This window comes from Chenopodium album, chromosome 13, assembly GCF_948465745.1.
Source record: "Chenopodium album chromosome 13, dcCheAlbu1.1, whole genome shotgun sequence".
In the NCBI taxonomy this organism is placed as follows: domain Eukaryota; kingdom Viridiplantae; phylum Streptophyta; class Magnoliopsida; order Caryophyllales; family Amaranthaceae; genus Chenopodium; species Chenopodium album.
Genome location: NC_137846.1, coordinates 46,937,533 through 46,958,646, shown reverse-complemented (window position 1 = coordinate 46,958,646; position 21,114 = coordinate 46,937,533). Strand labels below are relative to the sequence as shown.

At 33.7% G+C, this 21,114-nt stretch overlaps 1 protein-coding gene across 1 annotated transcript; it reads right to left on the bottom strand.

Moving 5' to 3' along the window:
- Positions 1–114: 114 nt before the first annotated feature.
- Positions 115–19,617, bottom strand: LOC145576737 (uncharacterized). The gene is made up of 17 exons (XM_081634453.1): positions 19,458–19,617; positions 19,309–19,372; positions 18,059–18,167; positions 17,047–17,109; positions 16,643–16,746; positions 11,785–11,851; positions 11,597–11,668; positions 7,244–7,405; positions 5,713–5,786; positions 5,510–5,607; positions 5,118–5,225; positions 4,374–4,471; positions 3,746–3,883; positions 3,536–3,583; positions 2,738–2,852; positions 1,441–1,538; positions 115–399 (listed from the first exon to the last, which is right to left on the bottom strand). The coding sequence occupies exons 1-17, from the start codon at positions 19,525–19,527 to the stop codon at positions 313–315; spliced, it is 1,575 nt and encodes a 524-aa protein (XP_081490579.1). The 5' UTR covers positions 19,528–19,617; the 3' UTR covers positions 115–312.
- Between the last annotated feature and the right edge of the window lie 1,497 nt (positions 19,618–21,114).

Here is a 21,114-nt window from a genome sequence, read left to right as displayed (position 1 = left end):
GTTTTAAGTGTATTAAGTGAGGATATTTTAAGAATTTTAATTTTTTTTATTTTTAAAAAATATTAACCATGGTTAAGAATTAACTAAATTATTTCATTAAGTTTAACATTGAAAAATTATAACTAATTAAATTTTATCAAGAATAATAAGAATTTTTACAATTTACCACTGAGAAAAATAAAAACTATAGTGTTACCAAAGAGAATTTCCCAAACATTAATTCGCTTTTTATTACAAACCCTCTCCTATGACTTCATTTTGTTGCTGCATAAATGAAGTCATAACAAGCACCTCCTATGTGGTGACAGAAATCTAAAATCTTTGATCAGTAGTAACAGTTGGCTGTGCATCACGGTTCTTTTCTGCCAGGAAAGGACCCCGTTTAACAGCTTCCTGCAGCTGGTAAAAAAAAAAAAACAGAAAACAATACAGGAGTCCACAAGAATGAGTAATTAGTCCAGACATAACCCACTTACATTAAATAAATAAATAAAAACTTCGTATATATTTTACTATTATTTACAAGAATTACAACCTAAAGCTCTGTAAGATTTTCATGCAACTTTATCCTTTACTAAATTGATTATTCTAAGGTAGTCTTATGACTTTTGACTACCATAATTTTTTAAAATAGACGGTTGAGATTATTTGTTTTTTTATTTATTTTTAATTCGTAATTTTAATTAAAAATAATTTTTTTATTATTTTAAATATATTTTTATCTTTCAAAAATTATTCTTTAATATTTTCGAATGGAAATAAAAAAATACATAAAAAAGTAGAAAATAATTTTTAATTAAAATTAAAAATAAATCAAAAAACAAATAATGTCCGCCGTCCATTTTAATAAATTATGATAGTCAAAAGTCATAAGACTACATTAGAATTTTCATAACTAAATAGCACAGCCACCTTAGAACTCTGTTCTAAGAGAACGTCCATGTACAAAGTATTAGTTTGGTGTTGGTAGCATTAAGCCAATTTCATAGATTGGCAAATATAAGAGCTACGGAGACAGTAACTGCATTTTTCTAGAGCTGATTTGTCAACCATGAAACATGCAAATGGACAACAGTATAGGTTGACACCCAGCATGATTTTGATACAGTATCTGTAAGGGGCCATTTAGCTCAACAGGTAGAAAGGAAAGGAATTAGGAAAGAAGGTAGATGTTAGCCCCATTAGGTTGTCCTAATAGCCTAATAGTAATAGGAAACAAAATTTGGAAAAGAAATAGTTTCATCTAATTACATATTACCTCTGTACATGATGATACAATATAATTGTAACTATTTATTGATGAGGGTGGTTATGCAAGTGGGAAGATAAAAGATCCTTGAGACACAGAGGAAAGTTCGATGGGGAAGATATGGACACCTTAAAGTGGAGGGTGGAATCTCAGTACATGCATACAAATTAACAAGGTGTCAAATATAATACCTTCCCAGATATCGCAGCAAGTGCAGAATCACTCTTAGGGTTTGTATTAGCAAGAGCCTTCTGAATTGCGAAGCAGCAGTTATATTTAGCCTCCATGCCTGCAAAAAAAAGAGAATAATATGATGTCTAGATGATGACGGTAATAGTAATGATGATAAAGAAGGTGATAATATTGATGGTGAGCTGAATGACGACAATCCCATGGCTGCTAAGCAACAATGAATCACAAATGCTTTGTGGTGAGTGTAGATGCTTCTTAAGAACATTTCTTGACAACCAATCAGGCAAGGCAAAGGCACAATGCACTGCTTGAAAACCAACCAGGCAAGGCAAAGGCACAATGCACTGATCACTCTACAATACAAAGAGCTTGGATCCATATAATTTCTGGCTTAATGGAACACAGGGGGCATGTGATTTACTCAATTCTGAAATCAGGTATGGTTTAGTAATCAATATATAACACCCTAAAATGCATACCCCAACCCTCCTTAATTCTGTCCTGCTCCCACTCAGAAATCAAACCACAGACCTCAAACCTGGGGAAGGTCGGTTTAAGCAAAGCCTTACCTATAGAACCAAGATTTACAATTCACATGCACAGGCCACAACTCTCATCACCTCCTCTAACCACCACAAATACACTTACCACCACCACCACCACCACCACCAGCAGGTTCATAACCCCTTGAATCAGATACAACTGCAGTGAGCATGTATGACTTTTCATATCAACCAAACAACTGGAATCTGGTATGGGCATCCCATAAACTTAATACCCAACCTCAACCCCAGATACCGGGAATTAGCCAAACTGGGCTTTAGAGATTTTCTTATACAAATTTACAACTTCCCTCAAATGATCTCAGTGATTAGGGGCTACTCTAAAGAATATACATTAGCTACTTGGAGGCTAACCACCTTGTTAAGTGAAGTATTCCTTTAAAATCACAGGTTCTACTAATGTGTATTGTTGAGCACCATCATGTCAATGTAGGCACAACCGAGTAAATTACGAAATAAATAATCGTCCAACCATAAAGATAAGGAAAACCATGATAACAGCCCTGAAGTTGAATTAAGAGCTAGGATGACTAGGGGGATATTACATGAGAGCTCTTTCAGGATAACCAGAGATTTGAGACCTAATCAAACTACAATTAGAGCCAGATCGAATAAGACCTGATGCTTATCTTATTGCAGATCTTTTAGGAGCAAAAAAGATGAAACCGTTCAAAAAAGAGAGAGAGAAGAAAAAAAAGAAGAAAAGGCTGAATATAATATGAGCTGAACAAACCTATTTTAGTGGTTTCCATGTAAGCATCAGTAACAATATTTATGATCTCTTGCCTTGAGCAGACTTCCATCAAGCACCATTGACGACCCACCAAACTGGATATCAACCTATAACCCTGAAAAGAAGGCAAAACAGTCAAATCAAGGGCAAACAGAATCAAAGCAAAATAGGAGCATATTACCTTGATATGCAGAAGTTGAGCAGATAAACCATGAAATGAAAGTAATTATAGCAATCAGAATGGTCTCCAACCAAAGTGATTCCCTTGTAAACTTGAATTCCCCCTTTCCCATTTTAATATCCAGCCTTCCTTCAGCACTAGTTATAAGGTCTTTGTCTTTTTAAATAAAAGGGTGCTAAGAAAAAGAGAATGAACGAACTGATTTCCAATAAAATAGTATATTATTTATTTCCTGTTGTAACTAAGTAAGAAAAAAAGCAACTTCAACTATTGTACATCAGGAAGGTGTGGCCTTTTGGTGTCGCTTCAAATTTAAAAGCCATTCATTCATCAGATCAAATAGTACATATTTTCTACGAGTTAAATTGCAAATGAATCCCCTTTAACAGGCCTGGTTATTCACAATTTTTTTTCCTGGTTCTCAACAAGTGGATTCAGTTCCAGCTTTAATTCTAAAATGCAAACGTTAAACCATCTTCAATGACTAAACAAAACAGGATAAATATAGTAAATTAGAATTTAATGTTAACTAAAATATAAGTGTAGCTGAGGTATTGCATGTGTAGGTTCAGAAGGAATATAATTGTAAAGAACCTAAAAGAAGATTTTCCACTTACTGCCAAACGCATTTCTGAATCTTGCTGGAGAACTGACAAGAACAGCCCCTGCAAGGAGCAAGGAAAAAAAAAACCCTTCAATTTTGAATATGAGCAAAGAATATTTAGTGCAGAATCGAAAATTTTTCCCATACAACTTTGTTTCATTACCAGCATGGAAGCACCTAGCAGAATATTCTTTTATATAGAAAAGCTCAAGAGATAACTTACTGATGGTGTCAATTTTGAAGTCTTGGACGCGATTTCATAAATCAAGCGACGAAGGATCTCTTCAGCTTCCCCTTTTAGCAATATTCTGTCTTCAGATCTGCTAGCACCAACAATGTCTCCAAAAGCATGAAGTGCAGCCTGTGTTGGACAATTTAAAACTATAACCAATAACTCTTACAAAAAGAACTGACAGATCACTCAACAATAAGAGTCTCAAAGCTGAGAGCATCCAAGAAGAAATTAATTCAATGATGAACAATGGTCCAGCCATTAAGCAAGTAGTGGAATATTTTTAGTTTATATCTTTTGACGTATGCTGAGGAGTGATACTTTGACAAGTCAAGCAAGCACCCCCCATATTAATGACAAGAGTCATGAAACTACAGTAAGTATATAAAGTTTACACTTTTTTACTGGAACTCATTGACCAAAAAATGAACATCTCTTATGCTTTTCCATTTTCCTAAATCTCTCTAACAAAATTTTACTTGCCGCACAAATGTAGATTTAAGCATAAAACAAGGGAAACAGATTCCACTTCAATTTAATCTCTGATGAACTATCCATAATGAAGAAAAAAAAAACTTCTAGTAACAACACAAAACTTTTGAAGTTTGGAAGTGCTCACCAGCTGCTTACCACCTTTATGCCTGTCAAAAGCAGCTTCACCAAGAAATCTTGCAGCTTCAAGAGATCTTAAGAGTAAAACCTCCGCTCCTGATTTAGCTGAAAACATAAGCCATAAGATAAAGTTAATATCTTAATTTGGTGTAGGGGCCATATCAAACCTTCCAGTTGTGTCATATGAACAGAATATGTGTGTGTATGTGTGTGTGTGTGAAGGGTTTAGTAATGGGGATCCTTCAAGCTCGGATGGTCACCACAGAAAGAACAATAATCAATCATAACATTTTTTTCACAGTTTGCTAATTCAGATAATATATTTCAATGCGATAATTTCAGAGATTAATATTGATAGCAGAGACTATTAGGTTCAACACAGATCCCGCAATTCCACATAATGGATGTGGCTATTTATACCAGTTGGTTTGTCACTGATACGCTCTACAATGGCCTAATCTCAATACGTACATAAACCCAAGCTCAGCTCAACAATCTTATTTATTTTGATTAACAATTTTCAGAGCTGTTCATCAAATACAAATTACAAGTCAGCATGGAAAGGAAAATCTAAATAGGCCAGGCAATGATTAATTGATTAGTCTGTTTCATATAGCCTACAAGTCAATCACGAGCAGCAAAAATATTTATCTGAATGTCTTATCGTTCTTTCGAAACCAAAGCACAGTTAATTCCAAATAACTGCTGAATTGCCAAGAACGCGAGCCACATAAATTGACAAGCTACTTACATGAGCCAATTAGACCAACTGTTTCAATCGCTGATTCACATTCATTGTCATCTATGGTTTCAGGTGAAGTGAGCCTCCCGATAATATCTGACAAAATTGCAAGAGCACCTGAACAAACAAAAACAAAATCAGTAAGAAGAAGATGCTTGAAGAAAACCAGCCTGCATCTCTCTCCCATCCTCTTTTACTTCTGGTAGTTATGAATCACGATGCTGGAATTTGAATCACATGGGTTATGTCCTACCAACATATGCCTGAAAGATTTCTAGACATGTACACAACAATACAACATGTTGCACTTCTCCACATGCATAGAAAGTAGTCACCATTTAAATAAGCATCACAATTCACAACTGAATAAAAACACATGAAGGAACAGGAAGAAGCCTCACTGGTTTCATCAATGAACGTAAATATGTTTTCTCTGGAAAGCATTCTTCCACTGATCACCATTGCTCTTGATCTTAACATCGACTCCAAAGAAGCATTTCTGTAAAGTTACAAAATCAAAAAAATATATACGTAATATAAAATAAAATTAATACAACTTTAAAAATAATTATTTAAAAAAAGAAAAAGCTCTCTCGCTGATTACCTTATAATACTGCCAAGAAGTTGAAGAAGACTGGTTTTGGGCAAGAATTCTGATGCATGTTCACTTTCTGCCATCTTCAAACGTCAAATTCAAAAAGAACAAATCAATAAAAGAGGGAAGCTTTTGCTAAGAACTTAAAATTAGTAACAAATGAGAGGAAAATTAGAAGCTCCAAGCAGCAATTTACAGGGAAGAAAAGCTGAAGCTTCAAGTGAAGATATAAAAATCATTACTTGACCTTAACTACCAGCAGCAAGTTAATTACAGCACTATATGACAAATGATACAATAATATGATAAAGGGAGTGCTTTTACATCTTTAAGATGCCACAATACCGTCACACATATACATAATGAGGGAAGGACCTCAAGCTACCATGAAGCAATTTATCTACAAAATCAAGGAACGCCGAGTGTTTCTCAGTGACTTGAAATTCTCAAGCTACACAAAATTCTCAAAATCAAGGGAAGCACATCTTCCACACCTCAACAAGATAAATCTTTCTTCATTCTTTTTCCCAAGCTACTAGAACATCTTTGACAGTACAAGACTGAACCCAACTCACCAAAATAAGGTTATAGATGAGAGACAAAGAGAAAGGACACAAGGACCAAAGAGAAAGGACCCAATGGTTTGCAATGTAAAAACTTCCATCTTAAAGAACAGATTTAGCTGGGATCTTCTCTTTGACTGCCATCCATTGAAAAATAATGCGGAGTTATTGCCTTCCATGGAAGCGAAGAGTAAAGACCATGGACAGATTTCTTTCAAGGAAGCTACAGAACCTTTTAATAGAAAAGGATACTCTCAAATAGCATTGTATTGGAAAAATTCATGGGTAGATAAGCGGACTTGAACAGTTGAACCATCTTAAATGCAAAGGATTGATGCTTTCTATGATGTATTTCACATATTAGGGACAGAAACAAGCCAAGCACAATTGCAATATGAGAATCTGAAAGGATAAACAGTTTTTATATTTAAGTCAATCGCATAGCCCCTTCCCAAGTATAAATACAATATGTAAAACAAATGCCTCTATTCAGTACCAAATCAAAGCTGCACTTCCCACTTAAGGTTTCTACTTAATTATATCTAATAATAACAGCAGAAACAACCTATGAATCTCTGATAAGGGATGGTTTAAAGACAAACACAATTAAATGTCAGAGTTAAATCTAAGAAATCAATAAGTTATGTCGCTACGTTAGAAAAACAATGCCATGTTCTAGGGCAGCATGTGCTTAAAATACGAATCCTGTATCAATTGGCTACAATCAAAAATTAAGATAAAACTTTTCTATGCAAAAAATCCTGATCCTGTTGGCAATGTAGAGAAAAAAAAAAAAAGGTTCATAACCCTTTTAGGTGTCAAGTGTAAGCAGAAGTTACTACATATAAGTTTGAAATTTTCTCAACCAGTTGTTGTGGCTGCATAAGCACATATGTGACATGCATTCTGTAAATCAAGCATATCATGCATAACATATAAATATAAAAGAGTGGGGTAAAATCAGATCATATAAGCACCTCAAATAAGAGCTCCAGAGCATTTAGTATTGCAAGTGTGTCATCAGTTTTCCTCACTTCCGCCTCTATTAAACCAAGTAAATTCAAGCTAGCAATTACTTCTGCGACAGCACGAGAGACTGAGAACAGCTTCACTATTAAAGAAAGAATTCGTACACGCCCCTGTCACATGAATAGGTATAACTTGACTGAAACAATTCAAAATATTACAGCTCTCTGATTAAGTAGCGTAAAAAATAAATAATAAAATGGACATGGAAATGGGAACAGATGTGTCAATTCTCAAATATTAGGATGCATGGATACATCGATTAAAATTTATATACATTTTCCCTTAGAGAATTTACAGATAAAATTTATCAACAAATAAATAAATACAATTTGAGATTTATCCTAGGCTAATGTCTTAGTTTTGGACTAAATCAGGAAAAGGAAGGAATAAATTTGCAAATGAGTGCAAATTCTGCAAAGCTGAAAGATTATGTTGGCATATGATACCAACATATAAAGGTTCGTTTCAAATGTAGGCATAAAGTTTATACTAGTGATATCTGGAATAAGTCTGTAATTAACTTCAAGCAAATTTACTCTTCATTAGCACATTAAGAAAAAGTTGCTTGAACCTAATGTATTTTTAAAATCTAATAATTACTGAACACCACGAACTAGTCGATAGAACAGCTTACTTGCTGGGATCCAGCTTGCTTTTTTCATAATATTGACTCTTTACTAAACTCCTTCTATACACTCCAAAAATTTAAAACACAGCTACTACTTTCAGTCACTGCTTCTGATGTTATTCAATTTAAGGGTTCTTTAAACCTGTCCTTCACTTAAACAACGCAAAATTTCCAGAGTTCATTCTCCACTTCAATACACATATCCAAGTTCATTTCAGTGAGATATTTCAATGAAAACTGACACAAGAGCATTAGCTTATGTCATAATATAGTTTCAGTTATTTTTTGTAAGCTTATATATCATATTAGCATTAGGCCATTAGCTTAATTTGACAAGTTGGCATGATCGTGGATGTTAACATACTCACTCGTAAACAAGTCCCCAAGGATGGATACATGATTATGTAGTATAACAGACTCATGGTGCAACAATAGATATGAAAAAACAATTCATTTTGGGAAAAAATTTTCCAAAAATAAAAGGCAAAATTGGCCGCAAAAACACCAAATATAGCCAAGGTGCCACCAGTAGCACAACCTAATAAGGATGCACCCAACAGCACAATCTACATAAATGAGACTGGAGAATCAAGATTCCACCAGAGTACGGGAGTATTTAATACTAGATGCCTTCCAAATCCCACCATTAACGATTTTAAGGTTGAATTGAACTTAAATTTACACCATTAGCTAATAAATTAAAACCTGCTCCCTCCGTTTTTTTTATTTGCATCACTTTGGATGGTATAAAGTTTTAGGAGAGTAATATAATATTGTGAGTGGTTGAATAAATTATTATAGTAAAAGTAAGATAGGACCATGAAAGAGAAAGTATGTGAGAGAAAATATATATTTTAATTATTTTAGTGGGGACCATAGAAGAGATAGAAATGATAAAATAAGTTGAGTGAGGTTTAAAGTAAGAGAGAGAAATGATAAAATATAGTATAAAGTTACCAAATATAAAAGTGATGCATTTATAAAAAAAACACCCCAAAAAGGAAAGTGATGCAAATAAAAAAAAAACGGAGGGAGTATTGATTAAGAACATTACAGAAACTTTTATTGAAATTGTAACTAAAAAAATTGGTAAAAATCGTTTAAAATGGAGAATAGATTAAGTGAATGAGTTGATAACTATAACATTTTGAAGGAAATATTGATCTTTTCATGTGCAAAATGTTTACTTGACTGAGTTCGTTAATGGTAAAGATTTGGTTGGGTCATTGACTTTTTGTCATACCTCTCAAAATTCTTTGAGAACAGATAGATAATAGGAAAAATTAGAAAATAACACCACAAATTTCTCAAAAATTAGATTATAACACCACAAAATCTCAAACTTTTATTATACTCCCTCCGTTTCAATTTGTTAGTCCCCTATACTATTTTGGGTGTTTCAAAAAGATCTACCCATATTGAATGTATTCCACTTTTGACTTAGTTCTTATTTCCTATTTTATACATATTAAATTTTGATTGGTTAAATTAATTGATTGTGAATTAATGACATGACTCTAAGTAAAGAAATTACTCCCTTTATTTATGCAATTATGGCTAATGCTTTCCTAAAAAAAATCAAAAAAATTAAATAAGACACAACTATTTATGAATTGTTTTTTTACTTTAATGCTAGATTCCAAATATTCTCCTTTTCTTATTTTATGTGATTGATTCAATATGAGACTATCATATTGAAACAAAGGGAGTAACATCACTTAAAACCCCAAAATTTAGATTTCACCACCACTAAACGAATTCTTGGATGGAATCCGTTAGTGGGGCTTACTCTAGACACGTGACAATAAGCAATTTGTTAAAAAATAAATAAATAAAAAGAAAAATTTAAAAAAAAAAAAAGAAAAAACCCTAAACCCTAACCCTAGCCCTAACCCCACCGCAGGGAAACCAACCACAGCCGCCAAATACCCCTGCCGCCGTCGAAACCAGCCCAACCACCACCCTTTCCAACAGCGACTCCACCCTTCCCAGTTTTCACTCCCCGAAAACCAAGCCTACCCCTTCAAACCACCGCAAAAACCACCTATGCGCTTATCCTCCTCCCCGAAAACCTTATCCCCTTCTCCGAAAACACCCTGGCCTTACCCTTCACCCTCAAAATGGCTGAAATCGACCTTCGAAGCTCCCAGAAAGTTCAATTTTGCGGTGAGGCAAAGGGCATGAATGGTTTTCGCTGTCGCCAATGTAGGGTTCGTGGTCGGGGTTTCTACCGATAGGTGGGATTTGCGGGGGTGCTGTGGTGGATAGGGGTGATGGCCGGTGATTTCGATGTCAGAGGAGAGGGTTTTGGAGGCTGGGGTTGGATTTCGGCGGCAGTGAGGGTCTACGGCGTTGGAATCACGGCCGCCGGTGGCTGGGTTGGGTTTAGGGGGTTTTCTTTTTTTTTTTAACCTGTTACCTATTGAAACGTGTCCATCATGGGTCCCATTAACGGATTTAATCCAAAAATTCGTTAGTTGGTGATGAAATCCAATTTTTTTGGTTTTTTTTGTAGTGTTATAATAAAAATTTGAAAATATGTGGTGTTATAATCCAATTTTTGAGAATTTTGTGGTGATATTTTCTAATTTTTCCTCGACAATATATTGATTCTTGTCACATATGTGTTTTAATCTTCAAATATTAAAGGGGTTTATGGGTTACTTTATTTTGTTAGTTGAAATTGGTGTTTGTGGTTGTCTTCCATGGAGGCTGAATAGAAGATGAACTTTTTACTTTTTTTTTTTTTGAAACGGAAGAGAAGATGAACTTAAAGAGACAGAATGATAACCTTTTATTTTAGAAATTCCAAATCTTATGCAGGGAAATGTTTATGAGTTGCAAATTACATTGAGGCCCCATTCACTTCACCTTATTTTTGCTGAATTGAAATTATTTTTACAGACCTGAAATTATTTTTGCTGAACTTAAATTATTTTTACTGAACTGAAATTAATTTTACTCAACTGGAATTATTTTTGTTGAACTGAAATATTTTTACTGATTTTTAGTTATATTTCTTCTTTAAAATTACTGAATTTTACTGAAGTGAAATTATTTTAGCATGATGTAAGACATACTGAGGTACTCACCCTCAAAGTTGCCTTCTGATAAAACTCCGTTCACCCCACAACAAAACTTATCATTTCTCTTTAAATAATTTTCCCACAAAATACTTCCCATTTCTCTTGACTTGGGTGTACATAATATAATGATATGTTACTTTTCCTCTATTTCTTTACATTCATTTCCTCTCTACTTCTGTAAAGCATTACAGCCCCCCCCCCCCCCCCTTTCTTTCTCTCACCACAACTGAATTAAATAGAAAATTCCCACTTTTTTTTTTGGTTCACTTATATTTAACAAAACCCCACCACAAACACTCCCCTAAAACTATGTGCCAAAGAGAATCGAAAGTCTCTTGCTGGATAAGTAATTTATGCGATACATTATATATATATATAAAAATATATATATACTAACAATAAACAAAGAGTACAAGATAAAAGGATATGAATTTACTTATGGGGAACGAAAGGAGAAGAAAAATACACTCCATCGAACATTTTTCCGCATAAGGTGGAAAGCATTTGGTTTTACAAAAGGAAAACATTATAATATACACTCTGTCGAATGATCAAAGAGCAAAAAAGTAAAATAATAGCTTTATTACCAGTGAAGAACATTTGGCAGCCAGATGCTTAAGGTCTGTAGCTTCACTGCTCTCAGCTGGAAATATAGTGGCCTATATGGTACTTCTTGGTTAATACAATAGATCATATGATAAATGATAAAACACAGTACAATAACCATACATTATAGATTTAATAAGCTAACATGAACTTATAGTCAATTTCTTACAATTCCTTCTGAAGAAGAAGCAATACTCTTAATAGCATCCATCGAAGCAGCTGCCACACGTTCATCACTGAAGATCGCAAAAGAGAAAGTATGTTGAATGAAACAGTGCAATGTCTTTATATCTGTAAGAGTTTAGTTTCTAAAAAAAGGTAGGGTTTGAGAGAGCTTTCTCACTTCAGATTATAATAACATAGAGGTCTTACAAAGGACTAATCCTTAATTTTTCTTATAAAATATTACCTCTGTTTTGGAATAGTAACACTATTTCCTTTTAGCTAGGGATGGAAATTAAGTTCGGGTCCGACCCTAGTCCAATTGAAGAAAAAAAAAACCGAGCCGAATCCGAGAAATAATGATCCAACTTATCTGATCCGATTCCGACTTTTAATGTACTTATATATTTTTTTATTATTCATCTTATGGATTTATACATCTTTGACATTGATTGATTATACATTTGGATACTATTGAATTGGGTCAAAATAAAATTGAAAGTCGGAGTCGGATAGTGGGATTTTTAGTCAGATTTTGCATAATCCGATCCGAATCCAACGACCCGTTGTCATTCCTACTTTTGGCACGAGAGGGAAATTAAAAAGCATGTAAAATGGTGCAACTATTATAATTTTAGTAAGCATATGGGTGATAGGATACTTTAATGTTTTGGGGCGGAATAAATAAGGTAATTTAGACATGTCAACCAAATAAAGAGATGGTGCAATTACTATGATATGTACTTGTATATGTTTTAAGGATAGGGTTCAACTATTAAAATAGTCTTGTTTCAGTGAAATGATGCATCTATTATAATAGTTTTGTTTTAGGGAAATGATGAAACTATTCTGAAACAGAGGAAGTACGAGTTAGGAATAAAAATTCATTGATGCTTCCCATCAAAGAATGAGTAGAAGGAGAAGTGAAAAGGTGAATAGAATACAGAATATGAGGCCATCTAAAAACAAATGAAAAGCAAAAGTACTCCTCCTAAATTGCCCATCATTATGGGAGATAGTTTTGAATAAAGAACAAAAAAAAAATTAGCAAGCTGTAATGAAGAGCCTCTACTACAGCATTATAGTAGGCTTAGCAGCATCCATTAACAACAACTATATTATGAAGCATAGGCCTCGAAATGACAGGTTAGCTACACCAAGCATATCATTCAAGCAAACAACAGAAAGAACAATCTCGACACAATCATGCTTCTCACCAGATCATTAAGTTAACAATTTTAATTTACGGACACTATGTTTTATTAATTTTATTTATTTGTTTTTATAAAAACTATACGGCGAGATTCAAATTTAACAAAAACATAACAATTGAATTAAATAAAATAAATTGAATCAAATAGAACTTCTGATTAGCAAAGCTACTATCAATGCAAATAGAGCATTCTCCATCCCCTATTTCATATCACTTAGTTTTACGGACTTCTTCGGTATATCAATTTGTTATAGCAGTGGTTTCATATTATTGTATTCTAAGGATTAACTTCTTTTTCGATCTCACATAAATCTTTACCAAAGAAACAATTTGCTTTATACAAAACTAAAATAACAAAAAAATTACTCCCTCCGTTTCACTTTGTTAGTCCCGTATACTATTTTGAGTATTTCAAAATGATATACCCATATAGAATATTTCCAAACATTATTATAGGGTGAATAATTTTCATGATCCGTTAATAATTAATCTAATTGGGTGTTTAAAGAGTCAAATAATTCTGATTGGTTAATATATGTGCTAGTGGATTGCCGACATGGCAAATCTTCCAATCAAAATTTATTATAGGTGATTTAATTATAGCCAATTCCCATAAATAAAACAAATAGAACAAGAAAAGACAAAATATTAATTACAAAGTTGCAATCATATTCCAAATTAGTGGGATTCCTTCTTTTCTTATTTTAAGTGATTGATTCCAAAAGGAAGTAACAGAGTGAAACGGAGGGAGTAATAAATTGAAGGAAAATGGTCATAAATAGCAAAAAAACTTCGAAGAAATTTGAATATTTCCAGCCAATAGAACCTATTTTTGTAAACCCTAAAAAGAAAAAAGAGGGAGAGGAAAGGGCTCTAAAACCCTGATTCAAGTGTTAATTAAAAGAGATTTATCAAACAGAAAATTTGTGTGTGCTACATCATTGTGTGACAAAAATATTGACAATAATATTAGGGTGAGATATATGAAACAACCTTGTAAACCTTAAGACACCCAAAATGGAACAATTTTGTAATCCTCGTGCACCCAAAGTGGAATTGTCAAAACCTCCATTTATGGTTTTTATTCTTTTTTTGTTCCACTCACCCTTTGTTTATAAGTTGTATGTTGTTTTTATTTTTATTCTACTTTCTTTACTTTATTCCATTTTTGGCACATTATTTTACCAATATACCACTCTTCCACAATATTTACACATTTCCACACTATATCTCTTACTTTATCTTATGCTCACCTATCTTTTTGAATTCTTCTCTACTTCACTTTATCTTAAACCCACACACATTTCTACATACCCTCTCTTACTTTTTCTTACACCCACCCATCTTTTTCAAAGCTTTCTGAAACAACACATCCACAGTAAGTGGTCAAAGAAAAAAGAAAAAAAAAAACTGTCAGTTTGTTTCATATTGAAATTTCAACTCAAAGAGAGAATAAACTTAATCTTGAAATTTTTGTAATTAATGAATATAAGCAAAAACATATTGATGTGCGATCTTGTTTAGTTTGTCTCACTGTGTAGTTTCAAAATAGAAACTGTTTATAATTTTTAAAATACAGAATTGGAATATACTGACGGTCAAATGTGTACACTAAAAAAAAAAAGGTCAAACAAAAAGGATTTTCTTATGTTACTTGAATAATTAAAGAGTACTGAAAATTAAAAAAGAGTATGCACTAGTGGTACCAGTAGCTACAAATATCATATGGTACTTGGGAGACATAACTATTAGAGATAAAAAAAAATTTAAAAAAAAAAAAAAATAGTATTAGAATTGATTGGAGCTTAATAAAATGTCTTATACTTGCTCCATTTCTAATTAGATGACACATTTAATTTAGACACACATTTTTAGAGAAGTGAGATAAACATGTGAAAGACAATAATACCCCTACTTAACCTCCCCTTTCCTTCCTCCATCTATTGACCAGCCTTGTGAGTCACCATCAGCCTGTCCCACCTATATCAATGAATTCTACTCCTCCACCACCACCTTGATGTACTTTTTCGGCACCACCCTCACATTGGTCACCATCTTCATCACTTAAAGCCCACAAAATCACATAAGATCCAAAAACATTTACAACCCCAAGTCCCAACCATCAATTCGTCACTGCTACTACCTTAAGATCTCAAATCGAAAAAGTAGACTACGACAAAGGATGAAAAAATTGATGCTGCAATCAATGTTTCAGTAATTAAATTTTTTTTTTTTTTTTTAAAAAAAAAAAAAAACCTATATCTAAACTTTGTCATGCGGGGATGAAATTACTAGTCCTACCGAGTACCGACTAGTGGTGATGGTGGTGATGACAAGAGTTCTATAGCGTTGAGGCAAAAGAGGAGGTTATATCCAGCGGTGATGGTCATGGTATGATGTGGTGGAGGGAGGTGAGAGAAAAAGGTGATAGAGTAGTGGTGGTGGTGGTGAGGAATGAGGTGCGATGTGGGTGGTCTGTTTATGGGTCAGGTGTGAGAGAGGAGAGAGATTAGTCTAATATGAGGGAGGAGAGAGACTAAGAATAAGGGTACAATTGACCATTCACAATAGAAAATATGCCTAAAAATATAAAAAAAAAAAAAAATATAAAAAAAAAAAAAAACCTTCCGTAAACAGAATGTGTCAACTAAAAAAAAAAAAAACAATGGTAGTATTAATATAATAATATTCCATATTAATATATAGGAACTTGATTAAAAGTTGTAAGACCTGATTAAAACTTACTGGACTGAATTAAACTAAATGGAATTTAGATGACTTGATAAGAACTTCTCAAAACCTATAAAACGACCCGAAACTTTTTTTTAAGGTAAGGAAAATGCACCCTTAATAATACTTGATATTATTTTAGGAGAATATATAACCGTATTATTGTAAACAATAACGCGAAGCTAGAGTCTTCCATGTCTAGGGATTTAAGTTATAGCCACTAGTGCAATGATACCAAGGTAACCAAAAAAAGGCATAGCCACATAGCTCAACAAAAGTTAAGTGACAACAAATAATACCAAGTAATTCCCTTAATGTCCTTAAATTCCCTGCTTAAAGCTGGAGATGATTTCCGATTCATAGGCATGAGAGAGTCATATCAGAAAAATAGCTACTTGGTTACCCACTGTCAACTATATGAAGATGCACAAAATATTTTCAAAACAAGGATTAGCAATCTCCAGTTTAATCAAACTACTACTAAGCTCAGCGTAAATGAAGAAGGGACCATAATAACATTAAAGAAACACTAATCTCTATGACAAAACACGATAAGATAAGATGGGAACAACTATGCCAAGTGGACTAGCAATTCAGAAAATTACACTTTCCCAGTGAGCATAGGTTTCTAGGTTGCCCCTTTTAACTCCAGGATTAAACTGTTTTCTTTCAAATTAAACGAGTTAGAATTACTCAGTCACACCACACAAGTCTATGGATTTCTAACTTTGGAAATAACCAAGCCTTTTCTGTGCATGCTAACTTTGCACATATAGCTAGAGCTATCATCCATATCATTTTGGCTACATCTCATCTAATCTATAAGTATATTTTCCACGCATCTCAGCATAAATGAGTAAATTTCCAACATAGAAATACAGGTGGCAATAACAATTGCTATAACCATATATAGATAGCTTACCCATTAACAAGGCAAAGAAGTAGCAGGGGATATATATTGTATGTAATTATCAACTGAGATGGGTGGACAGATTTGTCATTTAAATCCTCAAAAAGAAAAGAGACCTGCATCAAAATCGAGGAGCGACATTCATTGATAGAAAAAGTATACTTGAAATAAAAACAATCCTAAGAAAATTTAGACACCTCCAGAGAGATAAAGATTATAAATAAAAGATTATATATTAGTGCCTAAGTTATTCCAATTTTTTCAAAATTTCATCCTGCAAACACAGAAAACACAAGCTAGTTCCAAATTTTTGTTTTCCACATATACTAACAGACAGCAGCCAAACAGGAAAAAAAAAAAAAGTCTGCTTTAGAATTGAAGAAGGGAGGGGGGAGGGGAAGTTGAGGTTTACATACTATTTTGCAAGTCAAACATCTAACTGCTTCAGAATCTGCTTGTAGACCGACTTGCAAGAAAGACTGCAGTAAAAGGAGTCATATTAAGTGTAAATAAGGATGCCTAAAGAGATATTAAGTACAAAATTTACCAAGCAATGAATCAAGGATAACAAAAACAGCTTGAGCTTATCACATGATCAAGTTCTAAGATCAATGATGAAGAACAGACTCATGGATAATTAACACTAATTTTGTAGTTCCAAACAAGTAACAGGTAACAAAATTAAGGGAGAACTTTGTTTCTAGAAAAGCCACGAGTTTTTCTTTGAATGCCTAGTTCACATAGTAATTTTCCAAGGGGGATTTGTATCTATACCGGTATCACCTCAATTTACCATAATTTCTTCAGCGAAATAAGCGGACTTTTGTAAAGACGGGTAGGGAGCCCCCCTCCCCCCTTTAAGCCTTCATCCCAATTGTATAGTCCTAGTGATGTTAACATGCCTGAGTTTTAAAAAAAAAAGTGGGCTGGTCCCACCAAGGTTTGGTAAGAAGAAAGCTCCCTGAAAAAAACAAATTCCAAAAAAAATGCACTAATACTTGCCAGCTGCCACAATAGATAAACTTGAATTACTCAAGCCTATGCTTAGTTAAAAGAACTTAATCTCTCCCTAGGAGGAATATCCAAGTGAATTTAAAACAGTTAAAATGAAACCAAAGTCTGAAAAATGGAAGAAGATGCACAATGCCACTTTTCCAAGGCTTCAATTTATTTTTTGAAGTGCCAAGTACCCAATTTCTTGTTGCATCTTTCTCTGCATTACCAAAATATCTTGTTTGTCCATTTTTGTTTTATACAAGGAGTGTGGCTATTCCTGCTAGCGAGGCCTGAAGCCCTAGCTGATCCTCTCAAGGGCTGGCAACAAGAATCAAATCTAAATTTCTATATTTAACATGTAATTGTAAAAAATTCCCTACAAAGTTGGGAAGTCCTGTTGCATGCACAAGATGATTTTTAATGCACACATACCATATATTGCGGGATGAGAGAAGAACCATATTTTGTTCTAAATATTCTTTCTAGACAATTAACCAAGGCATTTTCCAATCCAGGCACCTCCGCTTTAGTCTGCAAGGCACTGCATTGAGACGGAAATAATATTAATGAGCCTAAATGGAAAAGCTATTGCCCCTATCAGAAGAATAGATCAATAAGATCATTATATAGAAACATAAAATAGACTCCGGTTCATCTAACGGATCAAGTGTCTTTCATCACCACCATTTTGACAAGTAAAAGATGTACGGTTATGAACAATTCAATTTGGACACCTTAGGTCAGATTTGCTAAAACTACTTATACAGGGAAAGTCCCCACAATATTCAACCTATACAGAAACACACACATACATACACACTCATCACCCTACAGCATATCCTAATCTTAATCACAAGTTTCACCCTTTATTCCAAATCACCTACATCCTATCGATGGCTGTAAGAATTTATATATAACTAATTCGATTTTATTTTCCTATACTCCCTCAGTCCCTGACTTAAGCTCCAAAATCAGACAAAATATTGTAGTGATTTGTGAATAAAATTCGTCAAAGAAACTTTCAACAATCAGCTTAACACGCTATTCTTCTCACAAATCCAAAAGAAAAAAAAAAAAAAAAAGGGGGGGGGGGGGGGGGGGGGGAACTTCAAAAATCCGACACAACGAAATTCAAGCTGTTACCGGGCCAACATCAAATAAGAGTTATCCCTCCATAACTTCATCCAAAGTTAAGCTTAAATGATCTTTTGATACGAGCATCAATATTTACACCATCATTCTCTTAAATTATTAGCATTTAGCAAAACCAAAAAAATGACAACTTACATAAAAAAAGTAAAGTACTTTTTCAAAACAAACCTAACATTCTAACAATGGTATAATTCATTACATTGTAAAACATAATAATATTCATAAACAAATTTATCATTCCAAAGTATAAGCTGTAATGGCTATATAACTTAAACTAAAAAAATCCAAAGAGCCAATACATAATATACCCTCTTCTGATTTTTAATTTTTAAGGCATAATTGCTTGATTACCAAGAATTTTCATTAAATTTATCTTAAATAAGTAAATAAGCAAATTTTCATATCACTACTTATAAATTATAAACCAAACAAATGTATATAACCAAAAAATTAAGAATTAAAATAAGAAATTTCACCCAAAAATCGATAAATTAAGAAAAGGAACAAGGAATTTAGTTATTAATTCTTACTTAATGATGAATGGAAGAGGAAAACGATCAAGAAATTCCTTCACTGAAGCTTCATTGAGTATACCTGCATTCAAATTTCGAAATTTGTAATTAGACGCAAAAAATAAACAAAATAATTTTGGAGCAAAATTATAGAAAGCAGAAATTACCAGGATAAAAGGCGAAATCAGTAGCTGCTTCAAGAAGTTGGTTTGTTTCTGCTGCTGAAAGTTCCTTCATTGTTGCACAAGCTAGAGGAGAGCAAAAACTGGGGTTCGAAAGAAAGTGTTAGAAGAAAAACGTTGGATTGCGGTGGAAGAAAACGTTAAGGTTGGGGTGACACTTGGGAGTGACTTGACACGTGCTATAGGGAAATGCATTTGGCCTTCTTTGTATTGTTTTGAGAGTTACTAAACTGAGCTGAGCTGAACTGAATTGATTGGAGTTGAACTGAATTGAATAGAGCTGAATCTCGTAGTCAGATCATGAGACATCAACACTTAGCATTAGGGATTGCAATGGTTTAGCGGATGATGGGCGGAATTGGTATAAAATGTGTACCTACCATGGGTGAACGGGGCGAGTATGGATGTTAGAGTAGACCCGCCCCGCCCTATACCTGGCCATATTTCCTTTAGAATAACTTAGAATTTATGAAACTTGATACCCCTTAAGGCTCAATCCACCCAAACAATAAGAGTTTCAATTTTTTAATCCTAATTTGATATAATTGTCATTAATGTGATACAATACAACATCATGGCAGTGAGTTTGTGATGGTTTTGGAGCAAATATGGGGTGGGTATGGGACGGGGATGGATCATATCTTGTACCCGGCGGAGCGGATATAGATGTGGATATTGTACCCGTTATGGGTGGTGAGGCGGGGATGGGTGTAATACCCCTCATGATTGCTTAAAGGAATTTAATATACTACTCATACTAACTAAATGCATCTTCTTTTTTATGATTTGCTTCCTATTTTTGGAGCACATGTAAATACGAGGGTCACCTTCTTCTTCTGAATTGTTCATTCATATGAAATCCAAACACACAAACACAAACCTAGCTATAGCTATCTTTTGAGATCTAAACAATTCTTGAGCAATTCCTACCCCAAGTTCGGATATACAAATTACATAGGTTGTTGTGTCAAAAAACTTGGGGGTGTGTCACTAGGATATATGTACTGGTAGTGGCATATATTGCTTCTAAGAAGTGGGTCCCAAATCACGGCACAAACTGAAAGAGGATGAATCTTGATTAATTTGCTACGGTAACTCTTATTGTCTTTGATTTCAACAGGTTTTTTTTCCAACAATTTAGAAACGAAATATTTATTATTAGATCTACTTAGGGTATGTTCTGATTTACTGAACTGATTGGAGCTTAACTGAACTGAAGTGAAATGAATATTTTAAGAGAGAAGGAAATTAGGAACCGAACTGAACTGATTGAAGCTGAACTGAAATTAAGCTGAAGATAACATGCCCTTAGATTTGTCTAAAGTTGAGTTTCTTGATGGTACAAATTATAAGAGATGGTCACAAAGAATGTTGATTGCTTTTGAACAAATAGAAGTTCCTAGTACTCTTGTTGGTGGGGGTAGGAATCTGATACTACCCAGAATATAACTATTATAATTGTCAATGAATATGAAATTAAGAAATATGATCGTAATAACAAGTTCGTTAGGGGTCATCTTTTGAATCTTATCATGAAAAATCACAAATAGAAGTTGATTATTTTCTGTTTAAGTATGCTACTAAACTTGTCTAGTCAGCGCTTTGACTATTTACGATCCAATCTACACATGGTTCCCTTGCA

What these genes read in the sequence shown, in the direction of transcription:
- LOC145576737 (XM_081634453.1), bottom strand. Translation starts at nt 19,527, where the DNA reads ATGAAGGAACTTTCAGCAGCAGAAACAAACCAACTTCTTGAAGCAGCT. An exon ending in CTCTGGAGCTCTTATTTGAG is followed by an intron (nt 5,787 to 7,243) that starts GTGCTTATATGA and finishes TGACGTTTGAAG; the next exon opens with ATGGCAGAAAGTGAACATGC. An exon ending in ATAAAGGTGGTAAGCAGCTG is followed by an intron (nt 3,884 to 4,373) that starts GTGAGCACTTCC and finishes TGTCCAACACAG; the next exon opens with GCTGCACTTCATGCTTTTGG.